The sequence below is a fragment of the Mastigoproctus giganteus genome, chromosome 4 (genome assembly GCF_048544385.1).
Source record: "Mastigoproctus giganteus isolate SK-2022 chromosome 4, ASM4854438v1, whole genome shotgun sequence".
Taxonomy (NCBI): Eukaryota; Metazoa; Arthropoda; class Arachnida; order Uropygi; family Thelyphonidae; genus Mastigoproctus; species Mastigoproctus giganteus.
In genome coordinates, this window is record NC_143578.1 from 242,186,762 (window position 1) to 242,203,448 (window position 16,687).

The 16,687-nt window shown below is 38.5% G+C and overlaps 1 protein-coding gene across 1 annotated transcript in view; it reads left to right on the forward strand.

The window, feature by feature from the left end:
• Positions 1–16,687, forward strand: part of Usp14 (ubiquitin specific protease 14) — a 156,219-nt gene that overhangs the window by 111,272 nt on the left and 28,260 nt on the right. Inside the window, exons 12-13 of the mRNA XM_090372138.1 lie at positions 10,749–10,841; positions 16,097–16,222. Of these exons, the coding sequence (XP_090228264.1) occupies positions 10,749–10,841; positions 16,097–16,222 (219 nt within the window). The remainder of the gene's footprint in view (positions 1–10,748; positions 10,842–16,096; positions 16,223–16,687) is intronic.

Here is a 16,687-nt window from a genome sequence, read left to right on the forward strand (position 1 = left end):
TCTAGAAGGAAGGGGATGAATCAGATTGGTCCACTTGATATTGATGGGTCAACTGTTGATGATCCTGCTCAGGTAGCTAACAAACTAAATGAATATTTTGCATCGACATTCACACATGAGGAGTTATTCAGCAAGGGGAATGCCAGAGGTGTATTCAACTCTAGCAGTAAGCTACAGAATCTTGAAATAACTGGGAGTAAAGTGGAGGAGAAACTGTTGAAGATAAACACAAGAAAGGCACCCGGGGTGGATGGGATCTATCCAGTTATATTAAAGGAGGCAGCAAAGGAAGTAAGCAAACCCTTAGCCATAATTATGAGAGCTTCCTTGGACTCAGGGGAGGTACCCATAGACTGGAAATGTGCAAATGTGACCCCAATTCACAAAGGAGGATCAAAGGCTGACACAAGTAATTATAGACCTGTGAGCTTAACTTCTGTTCCAGGAAAATTAATGGAGGCACTGGTTAAAGAAGCACTGCAGGATCATTTAGACAAGACTTCAGTTATAGCTCAGACACAGCATGGTTTTGTTAAGGGGAAGTCTTGCCTGACCAACTTGATTGGATACTATGATGCAGTCACAAAAGAACTGGATGCAGGGAATAACATTGATATTATATACTTGGATCTTAGAAAGGCTTTTGATACTGTTGCACATGGAAGACTGCTACACAAATTGGAGCAGTGTGACATTGGAGGCAAATTGTTGCTATGGATAAAGGGGTGGTTGAGGGGGAGAAGACAGAGAGTGGTAATCAATGGACACTGCTCATCGTGGACTAATGTTATTAGTGGAGTCCCTCAGGGCTCAGTGTTGGTTCCATTATTGTTTTCTGTATTTATAAATGATATTGATGATGGTATATCAAGCTTAATGTCCAAGTTTGCAGACGATACAAAGGTTGGCAGGGTTGTCAAGGGCACTACTGACACTATGCTGCTGCAACAGGATCTGGAAAGGTTGAGCAGATGGGCTGAGAGGTGGCAAATGAAGTTTAACGTTGACAAATGTAAAGTACTACACATGGGAAACAGCAACCCCAGAGCAACGTATCAACTCTGTGGTGCTGCACTGACAGTGGTGGAGAATGAAAGGGACTTGGGGGTGATTGTGCAGGCAGATATGAAGTTCTCTGAGCAGTGCAGACGGGCTGCAAGAGTAGCTCATGGAGTATTGTCAATGATATACAGGAATTTTTCCAGCAGGGATAAGGAGGTGATTATTCCATTGTATAAGGCAATGGTCAGGCCACACCTAGAGTACTGTATACAGGTCTGGAGGCCTCATTTCAAGAAGGATGTAGAGCTGCTGGAACGAGTACAGAGAAGGGCAACAAGATTAGTGAATGGAACAAAGGGGTGCTCCTACGAAGAAAGGCTTAAGTTTTGCAAATTACAGTGTCTGGAGACTAGGCACCAGCGAGGTGATCTGATAGAGGTGTATAAAGCCTTGAATGGTTTAAGCATGCTCAATGCTGATGGGATTCTTCCTCTAGCTCAGAAAAATCACCTGAGAGGGCATAAATTCAAATTGAGGAAAGACAGATGTAGGATAGACGTGCGGAAATTTGCCTTTAGCCAGCGGGTGGTTGGTTGGTGGAACAGACTGCCATCCCTTGTGGTGGAGGTTGATAGCCTAAATAAGTTTAAGGCTCAGCTGGACAGGTATTTTGAACGAACAGAGGGGTGAAGTGGAAGTGGGTTTTTTTTTTTTTTTTTTTTGGCTGATGCTGCATAAGCTTGCTTTCTTGCATCAAATGCCTCTACTAATGCTAATGCTAAAACCTCAATGTCAATGCAAAAGTCACTAAGCTACTTACCAAGAACATAATTACTCTTCATTCAAGTTATCCTGTGAAGCAACGTCTGTCGAAGCTATCAGTAACCCCCTTTCCTGGCTGATCGGTGTTATCGTCCATCTGTTCTACCCAAGCAGCAGTGTCAGAAAAAGAAGCATCACGGAGCACACATCAGATACTCGATTGAATAGAAGCTGACTCAAGATCCAAGCTCAATAATGGTCGCGCCCCTTGTGCCATATGGAAAACAAGACAGTCGGTTCTACCATCGCAGTAGACAAGGCCCCGTTATCATCCGTTTTACCCCATAGCGCAAATTCTATGAGCAAGCAAGACAAGGTACGCTGGCCGATCCCAACAGTGACCATAATGAGACACCCATGACCTCATGTGGTACTTCCTCTCTTTCGGGGTTCAAAAATTTAATGCAAGTGCCTCGCTCGGACACTGTAAATGTAATGTATCGGAATGTTAGGAGCTTGTGAAATAAAATAGAGACTATGGACCATAATGAGACACCCATGACCTCATGTGGTACTTCCTCTCTTTCGGGGTTCAAAAATTTAATGCAAGTGCCTCGCTCTGACACTGTAAATGTAATGTATCGGAATGTTACGAGCTTGTGAAATAAAATAGAGACTATGGAGCAAATCCTGCTAGCAGGCGAATTCTATATCATAGCTATATCCGAAAGATGGCTTGAGCACGAGCAACAGAACATAGGTGATAGCTACACCAGCAGGCTATGGGGCGGAGTTCACCTCCAGGAGGAATAGAAGGGGAGGTGGTGTTGCTATGTTCTTCAAAGGTGCGCCCTTCAAATTGATCAACACTAACTCCAGTGACTCACCAAATTTCGAAGCCCTGGCCATCACACTGCTCAGAAACGCATCCACAATAGATATCTGCGTAATGTATATCCCACCAGTACCCACAATTGATATCATTACCGAGGCAGCCAACTGGGCAATAACCCACTTTCTCCCCTCAGCTCACCATATCGTCATCGGAGATTTCAACCTCACTCCACAGCCCACAAGTAGATCCTTGTTGACTACCTGAAGTCAGCAAATAAACACCTTATCGATCACTGCCCTACTAGAGGAAAAACCACCTTGACTTGCTGTTTTCCTCCTTAGCATGTATGATTGAAGAACCGCCTGAGACACATTACAAATTGCATCACCAACCTATCTACGCAAATTTAATTATTTCTAATCGGGGACCACCTGCCCGAAAAAACGTTCAAGCCGTCATCATTGTCAGCCTCAAGCTTCTTAACATCCAAAAATGCTTGCAAGCTGCCACGCTTATACCCTGGCATGTCCTTGAAACGTGGGACTTCTCGCTTGCTGTAACACTGTTAACAAACTGGGTAAACACCATTGCACAATATTCCGCCTCAAAGAAGATAAGGATCTCATCTCACTTCAAAGCCTTGTGGAATCCAAATGTACACATAGCCATCCTATTAAAGCAGCAGCTACACCAGATCTGGAAAAGAATTCAACAGGTTTCTGACCAGATATCTTATTCAAGAGCATGAGTGCAATTTAATAGGGAGAAATCAAGAGCAATGACAAACCTGGGCAACCAACTTCAAAAAGGGAAAATCCCATACTGCTTCAGATCCCATAGCTTTCCTAGTCAGCTGGACCCAGCTCAATGGCTAGATCATATTACCAGATTGAATACACCCACAGGTCAAATATGCTCTATTTTATGTCCCAACAATGAATTACAACAAGACATCTTTCATTTCATCACCATCTCAACACACTAGCTGACAGCAGCAATAAATTCCCTTCTAGCGACAGCAACCGTGGGGGCCGAAACAATGTAACAATTCATGGTAAAATGCCTCAGTCAGTTCAACCTCCAACCGCTCAGGTCCATCTTCAACGGAATTCTAACCACAAGAATCTTTCCTAAAGCCTGGAATAGCTACCTTGTCAGACCACATCCAAAAGTTCGAAACCCCACTCTACCTAAGCATTTTCGGCCGATATCTAACCCCTCAACGCATCTGAAAATCCTGGAAAAAATTATGCTGCCCACCTTAATGAATCAGATCCTTGGAAATGAGCTACCACAGATCCACTACACCATCTGAAACCGATCCACAGTGATGAACCTTCTTGCAACCACATGTAATATATTGTCTGCCTTTGAACAGCAAGAGGAACTCGCAATCACGTACCTGGATATTGAAGCTGCCTTTGACACCATCAACATGTCAGCGCTTCTCCGCTTATTGGAAGACCACTATTTAATCCAGGGTAATATCCTCTGGTTCATAGCATCACTCCTCTATGATAGGGTACCACAAGTCGATGCCTGTGTACAATCGCACAAGAAGGCGATCTCTGCTGGTATTCCACAAGGAGGAGTCCTATCTTGCTTATTATTTACAGCCATCATTGCACCTTTTGTCCGTAACAATGAGAAAATCATCACGTATGCAGATGATATAAAAAATTCTAATGCCTATTACTTCCAACAATCACCTTAAGGCTTCAGTGTGTATCAATAATAGTTTCATCAATGTTGCCTCTTACCTCAAACAGTATGGACTATCAATCAACCCACAAAAAACAAAACTAATGATGTCCTCTCTCAGACCAACCCCTACAATAATAGCCCCAACACTCAATGGAATTGTAATATCTGCCACTCCTACCCATGAGGATTTGGGAATAGTATTTGACCCAAAACTTCGGTTTCACGCTCATGTAGACAAGCTCACGTCCAGAGCAGCTTCTCTCCGATGGGCAGCTAAAAAACAACTAATTTATGTTAAAGAGCCTCATATAATTAAGAAATTCATCAGAACAGTAATCTGTTCTCCACTCCTCTATGCTGCTGAAATGTGGGCATCAGCAGCTACTGCAATGAAGCAACCAATCCTCGCCGCAGAATTCTGGCTACTTAAATGGGCTAACTGGAAAGCTTGTCTCCCACCACAGGACAGAGCTAGCCTTCGCTACTTCACTGGGGATGCAGCAACTGCCTGATATCATCGAAATAAAACTGATAGCTACAGTTAAAATGATCACAGGTCAGATCCCAACACCATGCATTTGGGATTCGTGTTTCTGGCGAATATTCAAGCCAGAACTTCAGTCAACACCGATGCTCTGATCGAAGCATCGGAGGCTTCATATCTCAGACTGCTTCCTCCAAAACCAAATACAGCACTTGATGCTGACTTGCATAAGTTTTGCAGCAATAAAACCTACAGGAAAGAAGTGTTAGAAGCTCGCTCCAATCCCAGAATCGAATAAGAACAAGTTCATGTGCCCTCCACACCACTTGCCAAACTCTCCTGTGCCACGACAAAATTCGTTTGACAGAGAAGTACCATTCATGTATATTATATATTTTTATTGTAAATATGACGTAGATCTGTATAATGTAGCTTTTAAATATAGTTAATGATGCGTAATGTGAGGAACTGTAATAACATGTTTACACTTTAATTTTTACATTTTTAATTTTACAGTGTGCACATAACTAATTATCTATTCCAATGTGAACCTTTGGCCATGACAGGACAATTGCAACTTCACTTACATCTGTGTACATTGTATTCATTTAGTTGCAATAAAGATTTTCTCTCATTATCCCCTTGTATAAGACAATGGTCAGGCCACACCTTGAGTACTGTATACAGGTCTGGAGACCTCATTTTAGGAAGGATGTAGAGCTGATAGAATGAGTACAGAGAAGGGCAACGAGATTAGTGAATAGAATAAAGAGTTACCCTTATGAAGAAAGGCTTAAGTTTTGCAAATTACACTGTCTGGAGACTAGACACCTGCGAGGTGATCTGATTGAGGTGTATGAGCAAACTTAATGCTGATGAGATTCTTCCTCTTGCCCAAATTAATTGTCTGAGGGGATATAAATACAAATTGAGGAAAGGCAGTTGTAGAATAGATGTGTGGAAATTTGCCTAAGCCAGTGGGTGGTTGATTTCTGGAATAAACTTCCATCTGTTATTGTAGAAGTGGAGCTTAAATAAATTCAAGGCAGAACTAGCAAACATTTTGAGCGAATGGATGGGTGAAAGGGGAAGAGGGTTTTTTTTTTTGGCTGATGGTGTTAAGCTTGCTTTCTTGCATCATATGCCTCTACTAATGCTGATGCTAATTTCCATTTGTTAAATCCATTCCTGAATGACGCATTATGTTGCCTTCTTGTGTTGTGAAATGTTCATCTCCACCAAATGCCATCTCCAATAAATGCCATATGCTATCACTTGTATGTCAGTATAGCATCATCACAGTTCCTTTTAGTTGAATAAAAATATATATATACAAGAAAGTGATACTTCAATTATCCATTGTGTGCAAAAATTTAAACTGTTCAGTAAGTATTAGTATAATCTCAAACGCCAAATTTCAGCAAAAATCATTCAACCAGAAAGGCTGTGATATATGTAATCTGTCACAAAATTAATAAGACTGATTTTATTAAAAAATTATTGTAAAATTTTCTACAACTAAGGTTCTTTCCTTCAAAGTAACTTCCTTGGGAAGCTACACTTCATCTTGAGTTCTCCTTTCATCCTGGAAGCAGTGCTGAAAGATCCTTCAGTACATTGGTTACAATGCTCTGTATGTTGTCAATTTTCTCAAAATTATTTCTTTCAAACAATTCTTGATCTTTGGAAAAAGTGAAAAGTTGCATGGCAACAGACCCAGAGAATACTGTAGCTACGAGAACACTGGAATGTTTTCAGCATTAGCATTAGTTGAGACAAATGATGCAAGAAAGCATGCTTATATAGAGCATCAGCCAAAAAAATTAAAAAAATAAAATTAAATTAAATTAAAAAAAAAAAATCCTTCCCATTTCACCCATCTGGTCACTCCAAATGTTTGTCTAGTTCAGCCTTAAATTTGTTTAAGCTATCAACTTCTTGAACAACAGATACAAGTCTGTTCCAGCAATCAACTACCCGCTGGCTAAAGGCAAACTTTCCCACATCTATTCTACAACTGTCTTTCCTCAATTTGAATCTATGCCTCCTCAGGTTCTTAATCTGAGCAAGCAGAAGTATCCCATCAGCATTGAGCCTGCTCAAACCATTCAAGACCTTATACACCTCAATCAGATCACTTCGCAGGTGCATAGTCTCCAGATGCCACAACTTACAGAATTTAAGCCTCTCCTGGTAAGAGAACTCCTTTGTTCCTCTCACCAGTCTTGTTGCCCTTCTCTGTACTCATTCTAGCAACTCTACATCCTTTCTAAAATGAGGCTTCCAGACCTATACTCATACGCAGTACTCAAGGTGTGGCCTGACCATTGCCTTATACAGAGGTATAATCACCTGCTTGTCTCTGCTAGCAAAATTCCTATATATCATTGACAAAACTCCATGACCTGCTCTGGCAGCCCATCTGCACTGCTCAGAGAACTTCATATCCGACTGCACAATTACCCTCAGGTACCTTTTTCATTCTCCACCTCCCTGAGTGTAGTACCACATAGTTTATACGTCTCTGTTGGGTTACTGCTACCAATATGCAGTACTTTGCATTTGTCAATATTAAACTTCAGTTGCCAAAAACATCATAACAGACATTGTGTAGTGTCAGGGTGCATTGTCATGATACAAACTCCAGTTTTAGATCTTTTAAGGTCGATGCATAGGGCCCTTTTCCATAGCTGTTCAAGGACTTCTCAGTAGAAAGTTTGGTTGAGAGTTTTCCTTGAGGCATGAACTCTTGTGCACCACCCCCAAGCTGAACAAAAGAAACAGGTGAGCATCAATTTGTTTCTGGATTTGCTCATTCATTCTTTTTTTGAATGTGGCAAATTTGTAGTGTACCATTCTTCAGTCTTTTTTTTTTGTTTATTTATTGTACTCAAAAATCCATGTTTCTTCACTTGTTGAAGGAATGCATTCAATTTCAACATGATCAAGAAAATAGAGGCAGAGGCAGTTTTTCTTCTGATTTTTGTTTTTTGGCACCATGAATCCAACATTAAAAGAATATTATCTGCCGAATTCTGGCTTCTAAAATGGGCCAACAGCAAACTCCACCTTCCCCCAGCTCTCAGATCAACGCAGTTAGCAGAAGCTCTTCAACTACGCAGGCTCCGGTCCTACATCAGAGAAAGAAGGCTGCTTTTCACCATCAAGATGGCCACCGCTAAAATTACAGAGCCGAACTTCTGGGATCACTGCTCTTGGCGCATTCCTCCCCCTTATCTCCGGTCTTCAGCACAGCTGCTAGCAAACCGTAACCGGCTAGTACTAACCGACAGATTCCTGCCAAAGCAAATGCTGCCCTCACTGCAAGCCATCGACGGGGACCCCCAAGAAGTGGTCAATAATAAAAAATACAGGAAGGGTATCCTCGTCGAACTGAAAATGTAAAACTGTGCTTTGTTAATAATCTGATATAACATATGTTTTTCTCATGTGTATCTCTTTTGTAAATATGTTTTGTAAACCCCTGGCACCACCATGCCGTGACGGGACTAATTGTATGTCTGTCATTGCTGCAATTAAAGATTCTATTCTATTCTATTTTGCGCATGCCAAAATGCTCTGTTAAAATGCCATGGATCGCTTGGTGACTGATGTTCAGCTCACCTGCAATCAATCTCATGGTGAACTGTCAGTTACAATCAGATCCCTTACTTACTTCACTCACCACCAAATGCGGAGGATGCGGAAAGGTCAAGGGAATGACCACCGCATATTCCCGGAGCAATATGGCCTTAGTTGCTAATGCTCCTAAAAACCAAATAACAAACACTTACTTCACCTTCTCCTCTACTGTTGCCAAGACAGGTCTTCTTGCACATAGTTCATTCTCAATAGTATTATGTCTTTCCAAAAAGGCCTTATGCCACCAGAAAACTTTGGCTTGAGATAAAACTTGATGTCCATAAGCTCTTTTTAACTTTTTGTATTTCTGTTATGCTTTCGTTGAGTTTGATACAAAATTTTATGGTGAAATGTCACTCGATATATTATTCTGCTCTATTTTTTGCAAATATTTAGTTGCTTACTTCACAAAGACTCAACTCACTGAAGCAACAAGACACGACTACTCTCATTGTGTAAAGGAGAGGTTCAACCTGCATGCTGATATGCAGTATATGCGTGCGTGCAGTGCTGCCACATCATGTTTTTTAAAGTCAGTCTCATTAATTTTGTGATGTAACTCATATATGTGCAGACATATGGTTCATCAGTACAATACTAATTGACACTGTTACAAAGACAGATAAAAAGATAAGGTGAAGGAAAATACCAAGAAGAAATAGACATTGAGCCATTTTGCAAATGATTATTGAAATGAGTAAGTGGTTCAGCTGAACCATTCAGTTTATCTCTGCTATTAACTATAGCAGAGAATATTGCACTTTAGAGATTGGAAAGACTTGGGCAATCAGACTTTGATTGAATTATTATTTATTGTTTTTGGTACTTTGAATTATTATAAACCACACTCCTGAAATTGAAAATATATTGTTCACTAGGTTTTACTAATAGGTTATTAACTATATAATATCAGTGTAGATACATCATAGTTTACCCATAAATTTGAGCTATGTATGTAGTGTAGAAGGCATCGTTTTAATTGCATGTCATATTATGGTTGCCACAACGAGATAGCTGGTATTGCACTACTTCAAATAAATAATGCTTCTCTAGTAGACTGCTCTTATTTATTTTCAGAGGATACCACCACCCAGACAATTGTTTCAAAGCTATTTATGTATGTATGTGAATATCTACTCGAATATCCACTTGTCCCTATTAGATTTAGAAAAGCAAAAAGTAGAGGGAAAGTTATAGTAGGAGTGGAAGAGGAAAAGAAACGGTGTAGAAGAATGAAAGGGACAATAACTCCTTCAACTCACACCACTCAAAAACTCATAAACTCTTCGAATAGGCAACGCTTCCCCAGTGGAGAAGGCTGTTGTTACCTATTCTCGGAAACTCCGGACATCATCAGGCTCCCCCTGGAGGCACCGTTTCAGGGCCATTTGGCCCTTCTTTAGTGAGTGGGTAGGTACCCTGGCTATGCAACATGCCATCATAGTTGCGAAGTTATTTCCACAATATGAGTGATGCCAAATGGTGTATAAATAGTAATGTATTAGAAGATGAAATGCACAGGGCATAATTTCTTGTGGGTTTAGGTTATTAACTATATAATATTGGTGTAGATATACCATAGTTTACCCATAAATTTGAACTACATATGTAGTGTAATAACTTCGCAACTGTAATGGCATGTTGCATTACCAGGATACCTGCCTACTCACTGATGATGAAACCATATAGCTTCGAAACGTACTGTTGAGAAAGAAGGCAGAGCCTTCGAAAGCTTCAGATTTTAGCGCTATTAATTCTGTAAATTTTATTGTATTTTATGATATTCTTTTTCTTTTCTTCCTTTTTATATACTTGTAAATAGTAATTTATTGTAAATTAGTAATACCAGTTATTAAACTATTAATTTTGTTTTTGTTTTATTATTTCAATGCAAGGTTAGTGTAAACTACTAAAATTTATATTAGCTTCGAAACGATCTGGGTGGTGGTATCTTCTGAAAATAAATAACAGCAGTCTTCTCTACTAGAGAAGCGTTATTTATTTGAAGTAGTGCAATACCAGCTATCTCATTGTGAAGGCAACCACAATATGAGATACAATTAAAACGATGTCTTTTACACTACATACATAGTTCAAATTTATGGGTAAACTATGGTGTATCTACACCGATATGATATAGTTAATTACCTAAACCCATAAGAAATTATGCCTTATGCATTTCATCTTCTAATACTTCTAATAGGTTAATGATTTTTTTCCCTCTAAGTATGAAATAAGAAATTGTGATTTTAAAATTAAATATTTTTATTCTATATATCTGCTGTCAGTCTTGTTTTTTTATTACTATTATTATTTCAGAGTGAAATAAGTCGTTTACCTTCATATTTAACCGTGCAGTTTGTTCGTTTTTATTACAAAGAAAGAGAATCTATCAATGCTAAAATATTAAAGGTAAGTTTTCCCTTTGTTTAAAAGTGTTTTGATATCATTTGCTAGTTTTTAAAAGAGAACTATCAATTAAGTAGACGCCTTTTGTAAACTATCATTAGGTGTAAATTCTCTCTCTAAATTTTTAAATTGCTATGATTCAATAGTTAGTAAGCATTTTCTATCTTTCTTTCTCCCTCCTTCCTTCTCCCTCTCACTTCCCAGTGACATTTCATAATGAAAAAAAAATAAAAAACATACTGACACCTCCGTAGCCAGGTGGGCAGGAGCAGCAGTGCATAGCACACGCTTCTTGATTAGACCGGGGTTCGAGCCCGTGACCACCAAATACAGAGGATGTAGAAAGGTCAGGGAATGACCACCGCATATCCCTGGAGCAATATGGCCTTAGTTGCTAATGCTCTTAAAAACCAAATAACATAAAACATACTGCTATATAAAGAAAGACACTTATAAAGTTCTGCAAAATATTTATTTGCTAAATGGTGGCATAAAGCAAATTTATTTAATAGAAATGGTTTTCATATGAATAAAGTAGGCACGAGTCTTTGATGAAGTCATAAAAGAGGCATTAAGTTTTATGACAGATCACAATATGTTTAAGGCTTACTTAAGCAGTTTATTATAATGGATGTTAGTAAAAAAGTAAAGAATTTAACCTGTTTATATAGTAATGCTACAAGTTACTAACAATTGAATGAATTTGCACTGATTGTCAAGTCTTCTACAGCTGATGTTGTAGGGCTTACTGAGACTTATCATCCTGAAATTGGTGATGGAATTTCACTTTGTGATCATAATTTGTTCAGGAGAGACAGGCAGGGAGCATTATGCCTCTTATCAAGTGTGAATTAGTATGGTGTAAGTTATCTGGTTGTAATGTAAAGGTGATAGTTGATTATGCCACAGGCCTAATGATTATGGGAAATATGATAAAAATCTGTTTAGGCAACTTGAATGGGCCAGAAAGAGTGAATATCTCATTCCTTTAGCTTACCTCTTTGTCAGTTGGAATTAGTGGTCAAGTATTACACCTTGTGGGATCAGTTTTTGACCTGCCTGGATGGCTATTACTTATTTCAATATGACAGAGAAAGTACAGGAAGCCTAAATATTCTTGACTTAGTCTTCACTAAGAATCCAAGTATTATTATTAGTTGAGAGCAAAGTGTAAGCAAAACTAATCTTCCATGTGTAAGGATTAAGCTGTTCTATTGAAAATGTTACAAAGTTAATTGAACACACCTTATTAGAAACACTTAAACAGTTTGGCAATGTTTTCAGCACTTAAACTGATGAAAGTGTTCTGCCCAGTTTTCATTCCATATCAATCCAGGAGTCATTCTAACGGGCCTGATGATGAAAAAAGGTGACTTCTCGGAAATGTCACCAAACTGTTCAAGTGTTTCTGTTTCTGTTGTTCAATCGATTTTTTAACATTTTCAGTGAAACAGTTTGATCTTCTCACATGGTAGATGATGTCACTTATTGTATTTCACATCCATAAGATTCAAGTATTATCAAAGATCTGACAGAGCAGGAACCACTAGCAGGTAGCAACTAGTGTTATAAAGTGGGTAGTGTAGAAGGAAATTTCAATGGTCGAAGGAGAAAGTTTCAGTTTTGGGGGGGTGATTTAAGTGTATGAAACTTCTGAGACTATCAAATTGGGTGATAATTTCAAAACACTGGATGCAAATGCTCTGCAGGAAATCTTAAAACAAATTATCCTTAGAAGTTACAAATCTGTCAACTTTATGCTAAAATGAAGAGACAGATTTTATGCAGCTTAGGAAGAAAGGAAGCACAGGATAGTTACAGATTATCTTACGGCACTTCCACATATGAGAACTTTAGATTAGACAAGAAAAGCAAAAGCTGAGTTTGAGAATTCACTGGCAAAAAGAACTAAGAATAGGGATGTAGAGTTTCTCGTGTGTTAATGCATAAAAAAAATAAATTGTATAGGTTCCCGCCAGGTTCAAAGTGATGAAATCATTGCCAATCTGGCCACAATTGCTTATAGATAAGTTTAACAAATACTTTGCACCCATTTTTTACAATTGAAAGCACATTTGAACAAGGAAACAGTCAGTTGCAGAAATATTAATGATATAATTATTTCTTAAAAGAACCTATCAGAAAAATTATCAAGACTAAAATAGGATAAAGTTCCTTATTGCCTTTCGGCTTTATCATGGAGTAGATGGTGTGCATTCAGTTATTAAAGAATGCATCATACCATTAAGATTGTTACTGAGGTCATCATTAGACTTTGGGTCGATTCCCTTGGACTGGAAAAGTGCAAAGTCTCTTCTTCAAAGTCTATTCATAAGACAGGGAATAAGCTGGAAATTATTAACTATTTTTAATAACTATTATTGACTTCTGTAATGGGTAGGATAGTGGAATCAGTGATTAAAGATGCAATATAGAAACATCTTCATAAGATTGAAGTCATATGGGATCAAGCATGGCTTTGCAAAAGGAAAATTTTTCTGATGAACCTGTTTGATTACTTTGATGAAGTCATATGGGATCAGGCATGGCTTTGTGAAAGGAAAATTTTTCTGACGACTCTGTTTGATTTCTTTGATGAAGTCAAGCATTTATGTATTGGAAACAATTTTGTTTAGTAATGCTTTTGATTCAGTTCCCCATGAGAGGATACTGTACAAACTGGAGCATGAGAGGATTACCTGGAAGATCCTGATCCTCTTGAGGATCAGGGGATGAGTGAAAAGAGACAGTGGATGATAATAAATGGGTATTCTTCAGAGTGGACTAATGTAGTGAACAGTGTCCTCAGTTTTCAGTGTTGGAGCCTTCCCTCTTGTTTCCAGTTTTCCTCAGTGATGTTAATGTTTAGCAGAAAAAGCTGTCAAAGTTTTCTGATGATTTAAAGGTAGCTAGTAAGTATTAATATTAGTAATGGTAGATGATGCAAGAATGCAAACCTCTGCAGCATCAGCCAAAAAAAAAAAAAAAACCACTTGCCATATCACCAGACCATCCACTCCAATAGTTTGGCTAGTTCTTGCTTGAATCTATTCAAACTACCTACCTTCACAACACCTCCGAACAGATGGAAGTTTGTTCTGTCAGTCAACTACCCATTGTCTGAAGACAAATTTCCACACATCCAACCTGAAACCAATCTTAAATTGAATTTATGTGTTTAGCCTAAGCAAGAGGAGGTATTTCATCAGCATTGAGCTTACCCAATCCATTCAGAACCCTAAACACCTAAATCAGACCTTGCAGGTGTCTAAATGCTGCAATTTGCAGAACTGAAGCTTTTCCTGGTAAGAGCACCCTCTTGCTCCCTCTCATTAATCTCATTGCTCTTCTCTGCACCTGCTCTAACAGATCCACATCCTTCCACTAACAAGGCTCCAGACTTGTATGCAGTACTCAATACATGGCCTAACCATTGCCTTACACTATGAGATAGTAACTCCTTTATCCTTGCTGGCAGTTGGGACTAGGCAGTGCTGCTTCAGAATGACTTAGATTGGCTGCACCTATGATTAAACTTTGTTTACCATTTTTCAGATGGCAGCTAAAATTTCATTTTGCTAAATGTAAGGTTTTGCATTTGGGGAAAAGAAATCTAAAGCTGATATACACACTAGGGGACACAGAATTAAGAGTAGTTGAGGATAATAAAAATTTAGGAGTTTATGATGCATGCAGATCAGAAGTTTTCCTTGCAGTGTAAGCAGGTGGCCAAGAATGCTCAGTGTGTATTATCAATGATGAATATTATATGAGGGCTTCAATAGAGAATGATCATAATTTTTCATGAACAACCGTACTGCTTGTTATTTCTAACTGAGCTGCTGAATTTAAGACCAAACCAAGCTGCATCACATAGCAACTGCTCAGTTGACTTGTGCATGCAGTGTGACCTTTGTGGTCATTCAAGTTTATGCCTCTTCAGTTTTGACTACATAAATGGACGTGACACATGAGGAATGGTATGCTGCTCTCAAATTTTGTTTGCATCTCAAAAAAACATCAGCTGAAGTGCATGAAATGTTAAAAAAGGCTTATAGTGAATCTGTGCTTCCATACAGCACAGCTTGCAGGTGGTTTAGAATGTTTAAAGATGGATGTGATTTAATCACAAAAATTGGTGGTCCTGAAGCTCCAATGTTGCTCTCACCATAAAACCATAACCACTGCTTCTGTAATTATGAAAGAAATCATCATATAACAGTAAGACAGCTGGCAGAGATGTTGAGAATATCAGTAGGAAGCACACACATACACACGGTATTCTCCATGACCATTTGCATATGCCATGTGTTTGTGCCTGCTGCATTCCAAGACTACTTACACCTGAGCAATAGTACGTTCACATGGAGGTTTGTCAGGAGCTGCAACAGATCGATCTTTACCAAAGATGGTGAGGTTCTGCACAAGATGATAACAATGGATGAGCGATGGCTTCATCATTTCAACCCAGAGATTGCTCTGGGTTGAAATGATGACTCTCTGTTTGGAAGTCTATATTATTTCCAACACTGAAAAAAGCAAAAGTTGTGGCTTCTGCAGGAAAAGTTATCTTTTTTTTTTTTTTTTTTTGACATTCAAGGAATGGTTTAGCAGCATGTTGTGCCACATCATACATGGGACCTTACTACAGAACTCTACTGCACACTTGCGAGATCATATTTGTTGCAAATAACCACAACTGCATGCAGGCAGGTGGATGTTGCATCACAACAATGTGAGACCTTGGATTGCTCATATCATCATCAAGTACTTAGCCAAAGTTGTGTTCCTCATCCACCCTACAGCCCTGCCATGCACCCTGCATTTTTTTTTTATTTCCAGAGTTAAAGAAGGAGCTGTGAGGAAAATGTTTTTGGTCGTCAGAAGAAATTATAAGAGTCAGCGGCAATTCTCAAATGCATGTCAAAAAATGGCTTCCACCATGTTTTTGAAGAATGGCATAAATGTTGGAATAAGTGCATTTCATCAAATGGGGTAATTTGAAAAGGGCCATCAAAATATGGATGATTAATATAGGTATATGTTGAAAAAAAAAAAATTACAGTAATTTCTTTATTGAATAGACTTCATAATATAAAATGATGATGAGACCTTATTTGGAATATTGTATTCAGTTCCAGAGATATTCTAGTAAGAAACTAACTGGTGAGATTCCAGTAAGAATAAAAACAGTGTTGTCTTAGTGATTCCTTTAAGTTTTTAATGAAATAAATATCTTTGTATTAATTTTCATTTAGGATGTAAAATTTCCCATGAGACTAGATGTATTTGATTTGTGCACAGATGAATTAAAACAGAAATTAACTCCTATGAGAACAAAGTTTAAAGAACAAGAAGATAAAAAAGTTGAAGAAGCACAAAAGGTAAGTATAAATGATTTTTAAGCTGTCTTCTTACTCCTCATAAAATTTAAATGCTAGTATTCCAGTAGGCAGACAAATATTTATACATAACGTAAAATATTAAATATACACACTTAACATCATGCTGCATTGAGACTGAAAGAAATAATTTCAGTGGCACTTACTGAAGGTAGTAGTAGTAGTAGTAGTAGTAGTAGTAGTAGTGGCATGTGATGCAAGAAAGCAAGTGTATGAGCTTATGCAGCATCAGCCAAAAAAAAAAAAAAAAAATCACACCATTCCCTCCAAATGCCTGTCCAGTTCCTCCTTAAATTTATTCAACCTATCAACTTCCACAACGACAGATGGAAGTTTGTTCCAGCAATTAACCACCCGCTGGCTAAAGGCAAATTTTCGCACATCTATTCTACATCTCTCCTTTCTTAATTTGAATTTATGCCCCCTTACGTTTGTAATCTAAAGAAG